This window comes from Ixodes scapularis, unplaced genomic scaffold, assembly GCF_016920785.2.
Source record: "Ixodes scapularis isolate PalLabHiFi unplaced genomic scaffold, ASM1692078v2 PGA_scaffold12__126_contigs__length_90152505, whole genome shotgun sequence".
NCBI lineage: Eukaryota > Metazoa > Arthropoda > Arachnida > Ixodida > Ixodidae > Ixodes > Ixodes scapularis.
The window spans coordinates 42,338,435-42,359,472 of NW_024609838.1; the positions used below are offsets into that span (position 1 = coordinate 42,338,435).

Sequence of the window (21,038 nt, forward strand, 5' to 3'; positions counted from 1 at the left end):
AGTGCAAGATCAGTCTGTGCACATAGTGTGAACAAAACTCCGAGACAATAATCACAAATGGCGAGACGACGACTGTAGTTGCGATGCGCGAAATGTCCGGCAAGACAGCTGGATGGCTCCCAAGAAGCGCACTGCGCAGGTGCATTACACCAATCACGTGGACACCGCTAAGCGCCCGTTACATTATGTCACCCGTTACATTTGCCCCGAGAAGTAAAAACAAAGAAAAAGGGGCAATGGCGACGTTTAGCTCAGTGTTGACTACGCCAAAGCCGCAGCCTTGACTGCGCTGTAGGTTGCGCCTCAATTCACCCACTAGAGTAAGCCGATTTTGGCAACTTGGCTTGTTGCAAGTTTGTCGGACCATCCAAGAAACGTTTAGACAGAATTAGGTCGTAATATTTGACGTGTGGTCTTCCTAGGTGATACTCAAGACGACTGAATTGTTTTTTCAAAAACAAAAATGAAGTGCAGTTGCCCTTTAAGAAAAAAAAAAAAAAACTGCTATACACTCAATACAGCTATACTTAGTCAATGTCAAATATTTGCAGAGAACTAAGAAAGGATTAATCCAAGAGCTTTCATGCCTCCTCAAGATGCACCTGTAAGAATCCTTCCACCGTCCTCACAGAATCAAAACGTTTCTCCAAACTAAGAACCCTCAGAAGTCCAGACTGATGTAGAGAACCCTGTTTATTTTGATTTATTACATGTTCAGACACTTACCACACAACCCGAGGACATTTCACACAATCACACACATAGTATCAGACGAGTCAATAACGTTAAAAAAGGTAATTGCTGGTAACTGTCACCAGAGGTGATAGAACTGGATGATTAAGTAACAGGTCAAATGAGAAACCTCGTTCCCCCCCCCAAAACAAACATGGAAGTCTTGAAAGGTTAGAAAAATTAGTCCATGAGGAAAAAACTTGCAGTTTGATGAGATCCTATTGCAGGGGTTAACAGCACAATAAACAATGCTCTCTAAGACACTATTCTTCCTTCTTTTCATTTTAAGTAGGAGAGCTGGATATGAATACATGAAACACATATTGTTCAGTGATTAAAAACCTTCAGCAAAGGGGTTCATTCAGTGAAGACTCTTTTCCACAAAATGGGGAAAAGCCAATTCCACCTCACGTTTGTTTATAAAAAAACTGGTTGAGTGTCAGGATTGCCAAACAAAGAACCGCCTAATGATAAAATGAACTCGTTGTACACAATACACTGAATCGCAGGTGAGTTCCTTTGCGTATAGGGGATAAAATATCCACTGGCCCTGTTTTGACACACAACCTGCCACATAAATGTATGCTTGTTTCTGAGATATACAGATGTTGTAAAGGAATGAAGAATGGTGCTTTAAAGTCGGTCGACTATATTAATAATGAGGGTTGCCGTTAGGGTAACGTATGATTCAACAGAGAATGATCTGAATGCAGAATGCTACTAACGGCAGTATGTTATGTTGCCTAAAGTCTCGTAAATGCAAGTAACAAGATCTCTGCACCGGTATGATTGGTATTGATACAAGTTCAAAGTTTCAACGTAACAAGTCATGCTCGTAACAGCTTTTTTTTTTTTTTTTTGCTTTTCTTATATTTTGTTTACAAATGTTGGTTTCAAAACGTGACTAGAACAATTGGAGGTTACAACCAGGTTACAACGTTACACACCAACACATTCTTTCTCAGTACAAAAAATGCCATAGTGTGATTTGTTTTGCCACACTGCAGCAAAATCCTCCTTCACAAATGTAAAAAGAGGAGGTATTAATTAAACATATTGCACAAAATCATCAGAAGAGAAAACAGGATGGCGATTACATTACCTCAAGTGTTAAGTCTTACCTAAATGAATTGCTCATTTACCTCAGAGTATTATTTGCAAAACACTCCTTTCATAAGAATACTTGCAACTGTGCATGCCAAACTATGTTATAAATTCAAATCATCTAACAAGCAAGGTTCAGAAATGTAAAAAGAGCATTTGCCTTGACTCAATGAACTTAAGATAAAAGTGGTCAGAATTGAAGAGCAACAACAATCACAACCTCCCAAGTCATGGAGAAAATGCTAGAGAAAAACATGTGTTGTCAAAAGTCGCAGCACAAAATAGTTGCAAGAAATTGCCTGCACAAGCATCACATCATTGATCAAATTCAGATCCTCTTAAAAAAAGATATTTTCACTACTGTTCCCTCAAAATAACAGCATTACCTCATTTCACCCCCATACAATCTCTCAATGACGGTCTTCACAATCACTCAACTCATAGTTTCTCAATTTTCATGATCCTCCATGTCGCCACAGGCACATTACACACCTGGCTGTTTTCTGAAGCGAAACACAATGGAACAAGTGGCGCACATACAAGTAACAAGTTATAAACCTATCGTTTGTCCATCTTGCATACCTGCTATGATATCTGCCTTCACCCTATCTTTCCCAATGTTCAATGCCATTCTGTTTGAGCTCTCGTGACTGCAATTCGTTGAGATTGCACTAAGCCCTTACAACCATATTTCCAACTTTGAACCGTTCGAAACGGTGATCGAATAAAACACTGTCCAATAAAATGGGCCCAAGTTCACTCAAAATAACCATAGAAACAGGTACTATACCAACACAGAACAACATTCTCTTTCTTCAAATCAAGGAAATTACTACTTCAAACAATCCAAATTAAACCTAGAAACAAGTTATTCTACCCATGCAGCCCTAAAGTGACATTTGTTTTCCCAAGAAATCCAACTTATTACTTCACACAATCCCATTCCCTCTTCTGGAATTTAAAAAAAAGCAATAAATTACGCCGCAGGTACGGTGCATGTTGTTTTTCAAGCCGCATACTTCGGCGAGGACCGCACAATCTTTCCGCCTAGGTTTCTCGTTGCGGCTCCGAGTCGGAAGACCTGGACCGTGACCGAACCGCATCTCGGGAGACCGTGTTCAGGAGGGTGGACTAGGAGCGTGACGACGCATCAAAAGGCGTCCTTCATGTTCTGCAGCTGCCGAATAGCCAGATCCACTGGCAAGTCGAAGTCAAAAGCAGCCAAGCTGTCCAGAGAGCGCAAGGCATCCTCGAACCCTAAAAGATAGAGCAACGACATTCCAACTAAGACGACGTCGGATCGACAAGTGTACGCGGAACGCTTCGATTTCGGGTTATATACGCCTCGAAGTTTTGGCAGTATACCAGTATACTTCGTTTCGCGTCGGGCGGAGCGCAACCAACGCTACGAGTCAATGAGACTGATCGAACGGCGTGAAAAGCGCAACGTCATGGCGCTCGTCGTCTTGTCCTGCATCGGCTATCATTGACAAAACCGAGTCTGACAACACTCTTACTTGTGACAACTCATTTTACTTTGAAGTTCGTAGATCCAAGCAGCGCATAATAGGGTTTGCCACCATTCCTTCCGGGATTCGACTAACATTAGTTTTTTTCAACTTTAAACATGAAAAAAAAAAAAAAGATTGTTATTTTGATGCAAAATTCAATTCGTTTGCAAGTTCACTGCAGATCACTGGCATATACTATATATAAGCTGTAATGGGAAGCAAACTGTAACTTTCTACAATATTTCTCCAGTAACAACTTGACAAGTCCATAATTCCATTGTGGTCTCACACTCATGATCTAATTCTAATCTATCCTAAAAAAAGATGTTCACATGAAAAAAAATTGTCTTCAATATTGTTTGCTTACAATAACAGCATTACCTCATTTCACTCCCATACAATCTCTCAATGACGGTCTTCACAATCACTCAACTTTTCAAGTAGCAATACCTTTATAATACAGAAATAACAAAAAAAAAATAGTAAAAGACAGCCCTATCAGTACTTTAAATGACTGCACCAGTATCACGGGCATACTTTGACTTTGCTTCACTATATCTTTATGCTTGCTACATCACTCTTCACATTTGAAAGGCTCTGCTGCACGATCCTCTGGCTATACTCCACTAGACAGTGCTTGACAATGCCGGGCAATTTTGTAACTGTGTTGCATGTTTGTTCAGACAGCAGGAAGTTAGTCAGCCCCAATGGATGTGTGGTGTCTCTGTGTCAGACGAGAAATTTAGCCAGTGCAGTACCACTGCTGGCCTGGGATCATTACATGCATCACAGAGAAGCGACACGCAACCGCATGCCATTATGACTCTCATCCAGATTGAAGTGGACAGGGGTGGGTGGGATTGAACCCAGGGTCCCACAGTGCAAGCTTTCGCTCCACTTGCTCGGAGCTGAAGTGTGCCAACAAGCTCGATCGCCGATCCACCCCAGGTAAGCAGGTATGTGGCATTCAAAGCATCTACAGCAACAACCTGAAAAGTCTGCCACCACCATTTCCGACCAGCTGTGCAGCAGACGGGACGACGTGGGTGTTCCGTGACACAGCCCGATCGTATTATTCAAAGCCCCAGCGTTCTAATCCTCCCAGATGCTCTTTGCTCCTGGCAACACGATTGCTGCTAAAAATAGCAGCATTTTGTATTTATGTTTGCGCATATTGTGGCAGCAGCCTGATTACATACACAAAACCTTCTTGTTCCCAGCAGAGCCGCAAAATAAAGCACTACCATAAAATACTGAGCTCGTGCCCGTGTCACAATAAGCGCCGACCCCATGCTTTTGAAATGCATAAGATACAAGCAGAGGACGCATCAAATGCCACTCTAGAAAAATTCTGAGCCCGCCGAGCTAACCGAGCTACTCTGCATCTGATGCTCCTCCAAGCACGCCAATGCAAAGCAGTGAAGTTTTACGTGCACATGCGAAGCGGCCAAGCTTGGTGCGAGAGCGCTGGCATGAAGCAGGCTTGACGATAGTGGCTGTTTCGTCGGATCAAACAAAGGCCAAGCAAGGACCTACCCTGCCATGTGCACCACCTGTTTTTCTGCTCTCGGGCCTAACAAACACCCACCCCCATTTTTTCGCGATTATCTCCCACCTTCGAGTTAGTGCTTGCTCAGTATTTCACGGAGGTCAATCTTTCTTTTCTATTTTCGATAAAATAACCAGGGCATAAAGTGAGAGGCAAACGTGCCTTCCGTATTGACTGGACATGAAAAAAGTTCTAATCTTAGTTGGCAAATTGTCAGCTTCTCTAGATAGTAAAGCAAACACTCTAAGCTATTGTAGTGGCTGCTGTAGCCATAATGAAACAGACCCAAAGCAATGAAGACTGCAGCTACGTAGCACTGATAGTGCACAAACCTGTTTTACGAACATAGCTCCAGTGGACGTAGTAGCGCTCCACGAGAGGTCTGCACTTGAACATGAGCCGTAGCCAAGAGGTGAGCCTCTTCTCACTGAAACATTGATTGGTGAACAAATAAACAAAAATATTAGTAGAATAAACTAGTTTAAAAACAAAGATAAAATTAATGATATGACAGTCTCCCGAGATGGGTTTCAACAAAAGTTCAGGTGTAAGGAGATTTCCCTCTTATAACCCCATCTAGATCCACTGTAAAACCGAGCGCACCAAAGAATGGGGACCAAAAGAAAACGCACACGACAGACAAGCGATCCTTTGGTCCCTTTGCTTTTTTTTTTTTACAACGGAGCTGTTAAGGGCTAGCTTCCCCAAGATCGCGTCCATCCGCAAAGAAGTGTCGGCACAACACTCTAGACAGCTACCGCCATCTATGAGCAACGGCGGAAACAAGACAACAGGCTTGCCGGTTGTCTGGTTGCTGCCATTGCTCATAGATGGCGGTAGCTACCCAGAGTGTTGTGTTCGCCAGTTGTCCGGTTGCCGCCGTCGCTCATAGATCGCAGCAACCTTTCCAGCCTTTCCACTCTGGCTTTCCGACTTGCGGCTGGCCATAACTTCATTCCCATTATATAGTTACAGCTTCGCTGGTCTTCCTTCTTCACCAGGGTGGAAAAGCCGAAAGTTTTTATTCTGCGCTCGGTTTTATAATAAATCGGTACACACTAGCCCAGTTTTCGACACTTTGCCATATAAAATCAATGTTGCTGTCATTGATTTACATATGGAATTCATTATGGCACTTCTGTGACAGTGCACTTTCAAGCATAACGTCTCCCGACAAGCAAATGTAAGAAGTTTGCTATAGGCGACCATAAACTGGCATGCGAACATTCAGTGTGGAATGTGCTGAATCCTCTAGAGCCCTAAAGTCTCTCCTGTGGGCACAACGTGCACTGATTTTTATGGTATCACCGAGTGGATTCCTGCTTGCAAGAGGACAGCATTGAAGGCGCAGTTGCTTGAAGGCCCAAGGTGCCTTAGCTAATTGTTGGCATTCGTAATGCTTCTCTGTTTTAGTACACTCTACCTTGTGGTTCAATATATAGCCCAATTCATTCCAGAACTTTCAAATAAAAATTTTTTTCGCAAAAGTTTGCGAGTCATAGTTTGTAGAAGGGGGGGAAGCCACCAAAACATAACCACTCTGGAGAATCAAAGTTCAAGAGAGAAAAGGTGTAGTACTAGCTAGCCAATGTCACCCTCAATGCAAGCGAGGGTGACGGCGTAACATTCTAATTCACTTCATTCTGTATTTCCACAAAGTACTGCTGCACTGCAGAGAAGCAGCACTGAAAGGGCTCCAGTTTCATTACCCCATACTAAGAACGTGTATTACATAAATTACATAAATGTGCAAATATACTTTCATTATGCGTGCAGCTCGTTTGGTGAAAGTTCAAGGCACTGCTGTCGCATGAGTGCAGCCACCACAGGATTATTGTAGCAGCCGTTGTGTTATTGCAATAAGTACAGGGTGTCCCCTCCAAAGATTTTACGTTTTTTGTTTTTTGCCGCAAGAATAAACTACACATTGCCGAACGCTCATTTACCGCCCAAAGGTAGTGCTAGAGATCAGAACCAGATGCCAAAGTTTCAGCCCGAAGAAATATCTTATTCAAAAGTTATAAGTAATTTTCTGAAAATTCCAATGGGAACATTGGGCCCATTTTCACCCGTTTTTGGTTTCTGGCGCCGTAGAGCTCCATGTATTCAAGAGCTCCGTTGGTCACCATTCTCTCATTGAAATTTTCAAAAAATCACTTATAACTTTTGAATAAGATATCGTTTCGGGCTGAAACTTTGTCATCTGGTTCAGACCTCTAGCACTACCTTTGGGCGGAGAATGAGCGTTCATCGACGCATGGTTTATTTTTGCGGCGGAAAGAAACCCGTAAATTGTTTTGAGGAATGCCCCGTGTTCGAGAGCACCTACCAAGAAAAAGAAACGTAGACAAGACAAGCTTGTCAGAGATTCCGTGTCCTGAAAAGCCTTACTTTAGTGCGGCGCAGACAAAAGCCTTGAAGTGGGAGTCATAGCTGCGCTTCAGCGGTGTGTGGCTTGATATGATGTTATGGATGGTAGCCAGCAGTGCCTGGTACCAAAAAGAGAAAAACCGCGCATTTTCCTTTAATACTGCTCCTTCTCCAGATCAACCCACTATGAAAAAGGTACAGCAAAAGCGCTCTTTAGCAGATTTCTTCAGAAAAAAAATCATCACTGTGTTGTCATCTTCATAATATCAGCAGCGTTACAGGTAACTTAAACTTTGCTTCATTAGATTCATCTCTTCATTCTCTCAGTATTCACTACTGAGAGTTTCTACTGTGTTTAAAACACTATATATTGATGTTCTCATCCAACCATTGCAGAATTTAAGATAAGTTTTTTTTTAAACGATTGAGTGGCATGCTGGGGTAACTTTGTACATACGAAAGTCAGTTAGGCTGGCACACAGTTTGTAGCACCGCAGGGGCTGCTACAAGCCACCAAACCCAATCCAGCGCCACGCAATATGTCCACGGCACTCTAGTGGCCGGGATGACTCGTGACTTCTGCTGCAGTCCATCGCACAATGAAACGGAGTATAGGGAGTATTCACTGGATGCCATATTTGGGGGTGCTGTTTAGAGTGCATGCTCAGAACGAGCTCACATCAATAGGCTCCTAAGACCAGCACTCTTGATGGTGCGGAATGCACGTTGCAAAAGAACTGTGGAAGCTCGCCATCAGCACGCGCTCAGCTTTCGCACACACAGCTATGGCCGCCAGTGAATACTCCCTATAGGAGCTGCATGCACATACCCCCTCATAAAGGGTGATGCGATGCGGTGCGTACCGAGTGACTTGTTACTTCATCGCGTCACACTACACAAATATGTCGGGGGCTCACGTGTGCTTCACTCTAAAAGACCGGAACTCCCTACCAAATTACAGTGCAAACACAGATAAACTTTAAATAGAAGATTTACAATTTATGCCTTTTAAGTATGTTACTGCTTGTACAATGTACTATATATTTTCTGCTTCTGCTGGTCTATTGCATTTTTAATGTTTAGAGTTGATTACCTATTACAGTTGAAATGCGTTATAAACCATTGAAATAACTTGCAAGGGAAGTATGGTAATCTTAAGTGTTGGGTAAAGTACATCTAGAATGTTCTTGAGATAAAGTACAAAGCAAATGAGAGGTTATGTCTTCAATTAAAGTAGTAAATACACTGGCTGCAATGTAATTAAAGTACTATAAATACAAAGTACTTTCAAAGTAAAGTACAATTACTTTTTAACACAATCTTTCACAATGCTCTTTCATACCCCTATACAGCATCTTTTAACTGGTATGCATTGCTTCGGGGGTTAATGGGGGTGCATCAGTTATTTTTAAAAATGGCAGCAAATATTGGATGAAGTCAAGCAGCTTCAGAGTTGAAAAAGCATCATTTTGTGATACAAACTTAACAAGATCAAATTTGGGGAACATACTTTGAAATCGGGAGCTGTACTTTCCCCGGAAAGTACAAGAATAAAGTACTTTAAGTAAAATACATTTCTAGAGAATGTACTTCAAATAGGATACAAGTATTATAAAAGTAGTACTGTGTAAAAAGTAGTAAAGTAAAAAGTATAAAAGTAGTAAAAGCAGTGTTGGAAAGTACTTAAAGTACTTTCCAACACTGGTAATCTTTTTCAAAGTACAATAAATAGATTCTTCATAGAACAAATCCAACCTCCGATTTTGAACGTCCTGCCAGAAAGAGACGGCACTCACATGCTTGGGCGTTTCCGAAGTTCCACCGATGACGTCGAGATTGAAGCTCTCCGAAAGCTTCCTAGCAGGAGATGCGTTGAACTGGTCACCGTTCTAAGTTAGGCAAAGTAAACACAAAAAGAAAACAGGCACATCTGAGTCATTTAGCCTATTATACAAATGGCACTCAACAAATTACCGAAAATAAAATGCAAGTTCCGAAGACATAAAAACAAAGTTAACTTGCAGCATACTTATACTTAACTCAACACACACCATGCACTTTGTTTTGATTCTAGAAGCCCTATTTCATGCCCTACACCATCTTTCGAATCACACCTAAAGGCCATAATTTTCGGATGCACAATGCCCCCAAACCAAACCACCTGCTAGAAGTTCTTCGAAGTTCTTTGCGTCTGACTGTGATTGACTGCGTCATGGCGGCTTGCGACTGCTGACGACGAAAGAATGTTAGAGGGCCTGTACTACGTAGAGCCTCCAACTGCTTGACCGAGATCACATAGTTTATGGGCCGCGTTTGCAGTGCGAGCTGCGAGGAGGTGCAGAAGGCAGCGATTGTCTGCAAACATCTTTGCCTTTCTGCCTGCTTTCCTCCTCACCACGCGAAAATGCAGCGTATGCGCACTTGCGGCTAATCTCCGCAGAAGGCGTCCACCGCTGAATTGCGAATTTCCCCACGTGGTCCAAGATGGACCCTCTCTACAATCTAGGCTCTCTAGTAAATGCACCGGCACGCTTGGAACTTACCGATGCGCGTACAAGTAGACTGAAGGTTTAGCAGTATACGAGAGATCAAAATCTATGCACTATCTGTGAGGAATGGTCGCTTGAAACATTGTCAGAAATATTTCAAGAACACGGAGAAGGAATCGTGCATACTATATACTTAGACTAAAAGAATTCTGGAGCTACCGGATAGATGTTACCGGCATGTACCTACTCTCGTTGAAGCGGTCGCAATGCAGTCGATTACACTCAAGTGCAAATGTGTGAACCAGCCTTCAGATTTCGTTCACGAGATAGGCACACGGAATTCTATGCACCATTCGGTCCACGCTATACAGTCATTGGCTAATAAACCAATCAATAATAAATAAAATAGCATATGATCATTCAAGTGGTCAGTTGGGGCCAATTAATAGACCAGTCAGTAACTAGTTAATAGACTAGTCAACAATACACAAGCAACCAATATTCAATCAACTAATGAAGAGCTGGCACTCACCTTGATTTCATAGTAGCGAAGGACAAGGTCCCATGCGTGAAGGAGCGAGGGCGCGTTGGCAGAGCGTAGAGATAGGCATCCTAAGGGGACCAAACTACTGCTTTGCCCTAGCTGTCGGTAAAAAATGTGTCAATTAATCCCCGAGTAATTTGAAAACACATACAGAACAAATGTTACTAATTGGCCTCAACAACTATAACGGTGGTTTCGATTCTCATAATTTGTTGGCGGTGATTCTAGCAATAACTTCCGAGTCCTGCACTAAGAACAATTGGTGAGAAAGGGGCTTAAATTATTAGGAAATAACCTACTTTTATGGCTTTGTCCGATGCTACGCAACAACACAGCATTAATTGTGATCAAAGGAAAAGAGTATGCAAGAATCCCAAGTGGATCACTTAAAACACACGGTTTTCCAGTGAAAGGCAGCTAAAAATACACCATGTTTTTGTAATTTCCTTGGCAAACTAATATACCGTAATATCCCGAGTCATCGCCCATCCCCGAGCCATCGCCCACCCCATTTTTTGGGCCAATATCGATTTCCGAAAAAACACCGAGTCATCGCCCACCCCTTCAAATATCCCAGCGCGGACTCTGCGATCCGCGAACACTCATCCTACCCGAATGACGCGGCCGCGGACCTTACAGTTGGAGGACGCCCGTGACAAAGTAAAACGAAGGAGGGAAAGACACTTCTTTTTGTTTACGCATTTCCTCCGTGAGCGACCCCAAAGTGGTCGTGTATCCGTGCGAAAAGAAAACGATGGAGATAACAAAATAAGAGTTTGTTAACGTAACCGCGATGTGTTAGGTCAAAGTCTGTCTCCGCCGAAGTAAGGTCACCGCGAACCCGCTCCTTCTTCCCGCCCGTCGCGACCGCTGTTGTGCAATATTTTAGGCAAAGCCAAAGCGTAAATAAAGCTTTGCTGGAACGTCCTACACAGACGTTTGCAGAGCGTCCCAACCGTGCATTGATAGCCCGCCGTGCATGGACGCACGTATGTACGCACCAAACAAGAAAGTTGCGCAAGAGCTTGCAATTGACAAGGCGCCCGACTTGGCCCGACGCCAAAGTATTTGCCAACGCGACCGCCGGCTTTCCCGCTTTCCCAGCATTGCTCTTGGTCGCTTCTTTGGTCCGCTCGCTCGCTCGTTGCGCCTGGTCGGTTTTTCTATTTTCTTGTAGACTTTTCTTTCTTTTTTTTTTACTAACTAGGAGAACATAATGGTGACATTCTTTCACGGAACAAACGTTCGTGCTATATGCAGATCGGCGGTGTTTCTAGCGCGTATGCAAGCAACGGACTTCGCTATAGTAAAATATTCTTTCGTGAGGATTTTTTTTCTATAAAACAATGAAACTAAATCGAGTTTTGAGTTTGATGTATCTCTTTTGCATCAGCGCTAGATACGCAAAGAAAAATGGGCGGTTTTTTCCGCTTTTTTTCAAGTGTTTGTGCTCACCCACCGAGCCATGGCCCACCCCACTTTTTTAACGAATTTCAGGCGGTTGGGGGGTGGGCGATGACTCGGGATATTACGGTAGTCATTTTCCATAGCACTGCTCTTTTTTCATTTTCTTTATATGCTAGCACTTTCGAGGTGATCTTCTGCAAATGCCAAAAAGGCCTTTATGAACTGAGACCAGACTCACCAACGGCAACAATCATGCATACCAACCTGCATCAGCCCGTGTTGAATGAGATCCCGCAGAGCCGAAGCGAGGTCCTTTCGAACGGCGGTTGTCAGCTTTTCATTGCAGAGGACGACCGGTGTCTGCAGTGTCAATGACTTGATTAGACTTCCGTCGTACGATCGTCTACTTAGCCTTTTAAGATAAGCAGGTTGAGGTCATTGGCAGAAAACGCTGCCAAGAACACTAATGCTCTGGAGCCTTCTCAGAAGCTCTCGTTATTCGGAGGGGAGAATAAAGTTCTTGAGAGAGGTGAGGAAAAAAAGTGGAGGGTGAAGAAGAGGGAGGAGTCGAGGAAACATGGAGAGCACGAAGTGAGCACGGTGTGACACTATCTGCACAAACTAGTCATCGCCGGTTTTTGCTTTTTTAAAATAGGGCCAACCAACCTCAGGAGCTGGGTAAGTATGAAATGTGTAAGTCGATCAGTCCGTAACCGCCCAAAAATCTTGAAAAAAATGGCAACAGGTGCCAGGGGTAGTACCCCGGTCATCAGCATGGAAGCCAAACGCGCTGCTGACTGATCTACGGACCTGGCATGCTTGTATAAGAGGAGCAGAAGCAGGTGGTGTGAGAAAGTGTATGGAGAGGAGAGGGGTGGAAAGGGCAAGAAAGAGGGGAGCAGAAGCAGGTGGTGTAGAAAGTACATGAAATGAGGAGTGGAAAATGCAGGAAAACGCGCTTCCCTCTCATGGTGACCCAGAAAATTCGGCGCAAAGGCTTTGTACTTGGGTAGTGCTCAAGGGAAGCACGCGCAGCATCACAAAGAAGACAATGGTGCAACGTATTCCGTTTCCAACAGAAAACCCTACCCTAGGCACCACCTGAGCTAAGAGCAACACCAACATCAAATCCACTGCATCTAAAGCGCATTTGGCAGAATGACCAAACATGCAGCCAATTTTCTTCTCCCAATATTGAAGGACTACTAGTGTCGCATCTCACAGACGGGGAGCACCCACTCACGTCCTCCGAGTCGCTGGTGTAGTCGCTGTCGACGCACACCGGCTCCTGCTTGCTTGCCAGCTCCATCACCTGCTTGATGGCCACTTCAAGGCGGGCCCGCAGGTCCCTGCAAGATTAGCAGTTCGTCGTCAATTTTGTTTCCAAGCGGTTGTGGAAAGGAAAGCTGGCACTCGATAACAGGACGACCATTCTCCTCTGGACGTTATTGTCTTGTCGGGGTCCCCCCCGGGACGTTTTTGTAATGTGACCCGGTTCAAACTAGCTATTTGCTGCTGCAGTAGTTTCTTTTTAACACGTAAACAATATAGCTGGCTCCTAGCGGTTTCCTGAAACGCGCCTTCTGCAAAGCACTCCCATAAGGAAAGGTCATCACACAGGGGACAGACCGCACGGGTGCTGCGTCGAAATTCGGCCGGAAGAGCTCCCTTTCTCGCGGATTGAATACAAGTCCCAGCCGAACGCTGGCTCGGCACTCGAGTCCACACGTGTCCAATTGCAGCACTTAAAAAAGTTGAGTGTCCCAACTAGCGATTCCGTAACATACTCCTATTTCAGGGCCGACGTCCATAAAAGAAGCACGTTTCAGAATGGCTCCCAACTCAAAAACGAGTCTCGCAACATATAAATATACTGATCTAATTATTTTTTTTTTACCCAGGGAAAGCTTTTATTTGCAACATATGTGTCCTATTTAGACACTCGAAACAAACATTTTTTTTGGAGTTCAATGTCCCTTTAACGAGGCTCCACCGAGAATGTGCGAGTTTTTCGAGACTCGAAAACTGAGCCCCGTTTCTGACAACACTTTCCCCCAACGCCGGTCTGAGGCCCGCACTCACCCCCAGTGGTTTCCCTTGGGCGTGCGCTTCATCAGGTTCCTCTGGAAGCCCCGCCGGCCACAGCCAAACTGGGTGAGCGCGAACATGTGCAGCAGCGTCAGCATGCGCCGCAGAATCTTGTGCTGGGCCTCCTGAAATGGCGGGTAAAAAAAAATGTATGCGCTCGTGGCGGCATTTGCACGGGGAAGAAATCCGTAGGGGGACGTGCGCGACGCTGACAGCGGACCCAATTCTCTCCTCGTCTTCGTCTTTCACGCCGGCATGGTGCATGCACGACCAAAGTAGGTACTGCTGGAGATGTTTGCTCAGTATTATTTCCACTGCACCCTCCCTATTCCTTGCCTGTTCCTCCTCTTTCTGATTACAATTACAAAATCAGAAAGCCATAGTATAGCTGACTGGTCGCATCACTTTGTCACATCCTCCAACATCTCTAGTCGGTACCAGGTGCCTCCACTAAGTCGCATTGGCAACAGACAGGTATCCAAGTGCCAGAACGCTCTTCACATTGATAAAGTGTAAAACAAGCACCACTTTCTGTTTACATGCTGTGGAACTGGGTTTTACAAAAAGCTTTCACGACTCATCACATTTTGGCGCCTTTTCTCGACAACAAAACAAACAATACAGGGTGTCAACAAAAAAAAGGTTTGCAATTTTTTCAATAAAAAAAATAAACTATTCATTGCCGAATGCTCGCTCTCCAGCCAAATGTAGCACCAGCACACCCGACAAGGTGCCAAAGTTCCAGATGCTGCCGTTATCTGACTCAAAGGTTATAAGCAATATTCGAAAATATTTTATGAGAAAAAGGTGGTCAACAAAGCCCAGTAGAGACGAATGGCATCACCTGCCAAGAAGCAGCCCCCTTTTCTTGCTGAAAATTTCCGAAAATGCTTTGCATCTTTTTGATTGGATAACGGCAAGCTCCAAAACTTTAGGATCTGGTCCGGACTGCCAGTGCTACTATATCTGGGCAGAGACTGAGCATTCGCCGATGCACAGTTTAATTTCGTGGTGAAAAAGACTGTCAATATTTCTTAAGACCCCCTGCACGTTGCGAGGGCACCCACAAGCACAATGAATAAGCCAAGAATTAATGGGTTAGTCGTATAATGGCAGCCCATTGTTTTCCATCTCACCTGGCTCTCCTTGTGAGCCTGCCGAAGTTGGTCCTTGTACTTTCTTGTGGGAGCGTAGCACTCGCTTGACGTCTCCGAGTGCAACACATCGACCTGCACTCAAAGCAAAAAATCCTGTGAATAGCCGCAGAGCCGCGCCGCACACCTCGAGAAAAGTCGCTCAACGTTTGCAGAGTACGGAAATTCTTCAAGCAAATATCTCTCCACAACATACAAAACAGAGCATAAAAAACTTAGCGGTAACCACCGAAACTTCTGCTGAAGATATGGATACGAAAGAATGCGACAGTCGAACCTGATGCGACGGATTAAATTAAGCTGTAAAAATCGCTTCAGCATCCATTTAAAATAAGTGACTGATGAAACAAAAGAACTGCATGACGGCACATGTCTCGACGCAAAATGGACACCGACACGCACAATCCTGCATCAAAGCAGCAACATACAGTGGGTAGTTAATTATTCAATGCTGGACTTTGAAAGAGGGATGTGGGCTAAAACGTCTGAATAACAAATACAAAAACAAGAATTAGGCAGGTAAACATAGAAAGAGAAAACATAGTACAGTAAAACCTCGTTATAACAAAGTTGAAGGAGCGATCGTAATTATTTCGTTATAACCATTAGTTTGTTATAGCCAATGTCCATTTCTTCCCTATTAGCAAGCAAGGGGAATTATGATTGCTTTGTTATATCCATTAGTTTGTTATATCCCATTTTGTTATAACGAGGTTTTACTGTAATACATCTTTTCCTGTTAAATCTGTGTTTATTTACAGTATGTACAGTTTAAGCCGAAAAGAAGCTAGCCATTGCTCATGGCGTTTTGGAATCAGACTGTCTCTGCTATCATGGGTGCGCGCGTGCTTTTCTTGAGCCTCGTCTTCGTCTTTCTTGACCGCGATATATATCACATAGTTAATCAAAACTCGAAACATAGTCACAACTCTTTAAATTCAGAACTTTTGGTTCCGTAGCTCTGCAAACTTCTAGCGGCACTTAACTGCAGCAATTAGAATGGGAAGAGTCACTCACCTTCCCATGCACGGGACAATTGCAGGTGCACCTAGGTTTTCCGTCCGAGCCCTCTCCTAAAACAATCAAACGTCCCGAGTTCGTTGAAGCAAAACAAATGAGAATATGAACCTCTGGCCTGCTGCATACTTTCTTTTCAACAGACATGCAACCAAGCATAATATTTTTTTTTTTTTTTTCAATATATAAAGGAATTACAGATTATGTTTCATTAAAAGATGTGACCATCCAAAGGTTGGATGAAGGATCCACTCATGGTACAAAACCAAATGCTGCATTCACAAACTAGACGGAGGAAGCGCAATATTTCGCGTCTGCTCCCGTGACTTGCCGGGGCAAGCGCATGCACGAAATGCCTCACAGGTTCCCTCTCCTCCCCTTTTCGCAGACTGCGACTGCCAGAAGGTATCTCGCAGCACACATGCTCCCGCCATGAAAGTATCTGAGCCACAGACAGAGCTCGATAGCAGAGGTTTGCAAAGATGGCAGCGTTTGCACCGTTACTTGCCAATGTCCCGCTGGCGGAAGTCACCCTCGAGCCATTACGTGCACACACTTGCTCTCAAGGCTAGTTGAGATCTTTGCATTTGAGCGTGACCAACTGCCTCTCAATTGGCCGTCACCGTCTATGACGAGACGATACATTAGTGCCATCTATCGGGGCGACCTGGAACACTTCCGATTTGTGCGCATATTCTACGCATTATTCTTTTGCACTGTGCCTGAAATAAATCTAATGTGATGAGAGACTATTTCACCTAAACATTGGTGCGTAGAGTGGATCTCACAAATAGTGCTGCAAAACATTCAATCTATTGTTTCTTTCGCTCTCTGTGCAAGCCAATCCGAAGCTACAAGTTACTTGAACCTAATTTAGCAGTGATGCGGTGCATTATCATTAATATACTGCAAAGTCAGTGCTATTTCCAGCACAAACTAATATAATAGCACCGAGCTAGTACTGTGCTCTATCTGAGAAGAGGCCCTGGTACTGCCACGAGCGTCGACAAGATGCTGCTCCCTTCAGCACATCGTTCGCACGTTTAATGACCGTACACACGACGGCAGGCACTCTGTTGTACAATGTGAATTCAAAATAGGTTAGTGGGGTTAGTAGTACCTTGAATGAACTGAATGAATCTTTCGAGGTCACTGATCTGCGTCTTCAACTGTGACACCAGCTGCTCCTTCATCTTCACCGGATTCACCATCTGATTGCCGGGTCATGCAGGATTGTTAGTAGATTTAGTATGAGGCGCACCTCTGCGCCGCAGTTGCTTTCATCAAGCCTTCATTTAGCATGCAGCTGAAGAAATGTAAGCATTGGTGTTATGATCGGTCAAAAGACAATAATTGGCACTCCCAATCTGCACATTTATAGTAACACCATCCTTCCCCCCCCTGTCGAGCCACGTTAAAGGGGTGGTGCAATGATTCTCGGACTTTGGCCAATTAACTGTGGGAATTAATCTGAATTGCCTACAAAACGAAGACAACTGTATTTTCTTGCTCCCGCTAGTTTTTATATAAAAAAAAAGAGAAACAAATCGAAGGTCAAAGTGACTCTAGACTCTCACACCGTCTTTCAACGAAAACCAGGGACCACCTGGTTTCCCATTGGGTTCTTTCTTCAGAGACCCCAGCCGCTTCCTGCGCGATTGTAGACTTTTCAATTAGTATTGTGGAAGGTTACGGCGGGCGATCAACAGAAAAGACGGTTCGCCTTGGGGCTGACGGCGAGTGTAGCAGCGGAGGGGGACAGGTCTTGTTGGCTTTTGTGTGTCCCGCAGAGACGGGTCACCGTAGTTCCCGTAATCACCACACGCGGCTGCAGACACACAACTAATTAGCGTTTTCCTTTCGGATAACGCAGCTGAATACAGTTGAACCTTGATCTAACAGACTCAATGTAACAAAATTTGTGATTTAACAAAATTTTTTTCAACTCCCTGTTTTGATTAAAGACAACATATTTTATCTCTTGGTTTAGCGAAGTACTTTTGCGCCGCAGTTTCGATTTAACGAAGTCTTTCGAAATTGCACATACACATTCAAACAACCCCTAAAAGAAAAAAAAATTAACAGAAAAAATTTTGTTTGTTGAAAACTACCGTAACATTCCGAAAGAATGCCCACCCAAAATGAAGAGATTAATTGTGAAAAACATGGGGTGGGCTATCTTTGGGGACGCCGCAGCAAAACTTTATCAAAAACCGGCTACAAACCACGTAACGGGGGAACTGATACCGCAGATCGCAGACACCGCAAATTCTCGTTTCACAATGCGATAAACACGCAGTAATTCGCTACGAACTCCTGTGTCATGGAAAAGGATACCGCAGCTTGCGGAGCAGCAGCGCGAAGGACCCGCGGAAATCTGCCGAGAACTCGCATCTCACGGGAACGACTGCCGCAAATCGTGCACGCAGCAGATGCAAGTTTTATGGTGCAATAAACGCGCGGGAACATGCTACAAACTTGCCTGTCACGGGAACCGATATCGCATGCGCAGATCGCGGACAAAAAAGCAAGAATCTGCTACAAACTCGTACGCTATGGAAACAAATACCGCAGATCGCAAACGCGGCAAAATCGTATTTCATGATGCAATATACACACGGGACCAACTCACGTGGAATGGAGATCGCACATGCAGAATGCGGGAATCCGCTAAAAAAAACATTATGTCACGGGAACGGATATCGCAGATTGCGGATGCAGCAGATTCACATCTCACAGTGCAACATATACGTGGGAACAACTCGCGTGTTACGGGAGCCGATATCACGTGTGCAGATCGCAAAGAAAAACGCGGGAACCCGCTATAAACTCGCTTGTCAGATTTGCGGGTATAGCAAATTGTGCGGTTGATGCGATTCCCGTCGGACGTTGCGTGACGTCCGACGGAAATCGGGGGGTGGGCAATGTTTCGGAATTTTTATGTTACAGATATTTAGTCAGAAAAACGGGATGGGCGATCCCTCAGGGGCGGGCGTTCTCTCGGAACTTTACGGCAAGCGTAAAAATGTGCAATCATTATCATTTTCACAATATAAAAAAAGTACCCGCCGGTGGTGGTCGTGATTATGATGACGAGTAGCCTCTAAACCTGAGCATCTCGTAAAAAAAAAAAAAAAAAAAAAAGTCCGTTATTAGATGCATTTACACCCAAAGAATTAGAGCTCTTATGCGTCTGCAACGACAAAAATCGTTTCATACCTCGAGTGTTGTGCTGGAAGTGGTTGTGTTCTTCTTGGAACAATGAGTGGTGCACCGCGCAGAAGGGAAGTTCTGTCGCTCGACATCAAGGTGAAAATAATCGCTGAAGTGACGAATGGCGAAAAGAAAAAGACTATTGCCGAGAAACATAAAATTTCACAGAGTTCGCTTTCGGCGATTTTGAAGTTGAAAGGTAGGATTATGGCTACCGTAAGTGTCAGGGGTTGCTTTCCTGACTGCACGCTCTCCTGCGGAGCTAGGCACTGCTCTCAGAACCGTACAAAACGAGGGTCGATGAACTGCATTCTTCTATTACCGCCACATTTTGTAGTGGAATCTTATTTGTAAACGCTCACTTGCAAGATGTGAGGCAACTGGAGGGTTTTGGGTGCCTGGAAGACCAATTGCAATGCTAAAGAAACAAAAACCTCGGTCCAACAAAATTTGCGATTTAACGAAATTTTTGACTCCAGAGACAACTTCATTAAATTGAGGTTCAACTGTAGCAGTTTTTTGGGGCAAGGTGGCGCGTTTTAGTCACTTGTGCCTGGATAAACAATATAAAAAATACAAACTGTAAATTCTTTCAACATTAAAATCATTGCACTACCCCTTTAAGGGCACGTTGGTGATTAATTGCCGAACCAGAAGAAATCGCAACACATAACTGATAGTAGGACCGCTCTCTATGTAAATAGTACTACAATCAGGAAAAAGCAACAAACGTTAGTAGTAGGTTATAATTCATTCTACTGAAAAGGCATGGTAAAGCGGATTCTTTGTTAGTTCGTTAATGCCACGAGAAAGAATCCTGCACTGTCAATCGCCTCTAACCCTGGCACTGTTTCTTCCACCGGTCGTCACCATACGCAAGTTATCATCCGCGACCGACAAAGAAAAAACAACAAGCTATGCAAGGCGCCGACAGAGGAGAGATGGACACAAAGAAGTCCCACCTCTCTCACAGCCTGGTCAATCTGTTTCCGGAGATCGTCCGGATCGAGCAGGTCTAGCTCGTCAAGGTTCAGCGGTAGCTTTTCCTTGAGGTGCTCGATGATGACCGTCTGACGCTCCAGGACCATGCTCGACGGCATGCCCGCTTCGCCCGTCTGCAACAAGAACCGAAACGTTTGGCCGACATTCTCCGCGTCGCTCTCATCGCATTTAGAAGAGGGCGGAGCAGCCCGACACGTGTGGGATCAATGGCCGAGCGTGTTCGCCCACTGCAGCTCGAGCTCGTGGAGCGAAAGCTCGAGCTGCAGGACCCGGGGATCCACGGGTTCGATCCCCACCACTGCTTGTTTCAATCTGAACGAGCATATCATACCGGAGTGCGGTCGTGTAACTGCCACTGCACGATGCACGTTAAGGACCCCGGGTCGGCGGCGGTACCGCGCCAGCTAAATTTCTCATCTACGGCAGGGAGACTGGACAGCCGTCAGGAACGACCAACTTCCCCATAGGCTAATTGTACACACAACACAATTAGCACTTCAGCTTGAGAGATTCTTTGAGCAAGTACTTGCCTCAAAGGCGTACTTCTCGAGGTCCTCCAACTGCTCTTTCAGCTGCTCGATGAGCTCCTTCTGTTTCTGCCGTTGCTGCTCTAGTTTCTCTTCCTGTTCTTGTTCGGTCTGAAACAAGGAATGGAAACGTCGCCACGTCCGGCCGACCAAAGATAACTGCGGGGTCCAATGCCGCTCGCATTCGTCCCAGAAATTTGCCGAGTCCATCAGCACAATCGAGGCCGAATCGGCCCACAAAGTTGAGCCAGCAACCAATGCATCGGCGTCTATTTCCGACGCCCAGCCTCCAGCATGTGCACCTTGCCTTTCACCCAGTCTAGGCTGCGCG

The 21,038-nt window shown here is 44.7% G+C and overlaps 1 protein-coding gene across 1 annotated transcript in view; it reads right to left on the reverse strand.

Annotated features, from left to right (window-relative positions):
• Nucleotides 1-675: 675 nt before the first annotated feature.
• Nucleotides 676-21,038, reverse strand: part of LOC8023655 (RUN domain-containing protein 1) — a 29,974-nt gene continuing 9,611 nt past the window's right edge. Inside the window, exons 5-17 of the mRNA XM_029981359.4 lie at nt 20,711-20,818; nt 20,141-20,293; nt 17,086-17,176; nt 15,966-16,021; nt 14,931-15,023; nt 13,789-13,919; nt 12,950-13,055; nt 11,971-12,066; nt 10,288-10,398; nt 9,063-9,155; nt 7,288-7,385; nt 5,229-5,323; nt 676-3,093 (exon numbers count right to left, since the gene is read on the reverse strand). Of these exons, the coding sequence (XP_029837219.2) occupies nt 2,987-3,093; nt 5,229-5,323; nt 7,288-7,385; nt 9,063-9,155; nt 10,288-10,398; nt 11,971-12,066; nt 12,950-13,055; nt 13,789-13,919; nt 14,931-15,023; nt 15,966-16,021; nt 17,086-17,176; nt 20,141-20,293; nt 20,711-20,818 (1,338 nt within the window). The 3' untranslated portion in view covers nt 676-2,986. The remainder of the gene's footprint in view (nt 3,094-5,228; nt 5,324-7,287; nt 7,386-9,062; nt 9,156-10,287; nt 10,399-11,970; nt 12,067-12,949; nt 13,056-13,788; nt 13,920-14,930; nt 15,024-15,965; nt 16,022-17,085; nt 17,177-20,140; nt 20,294-20,710; nt 20,819-21,038) is intronic.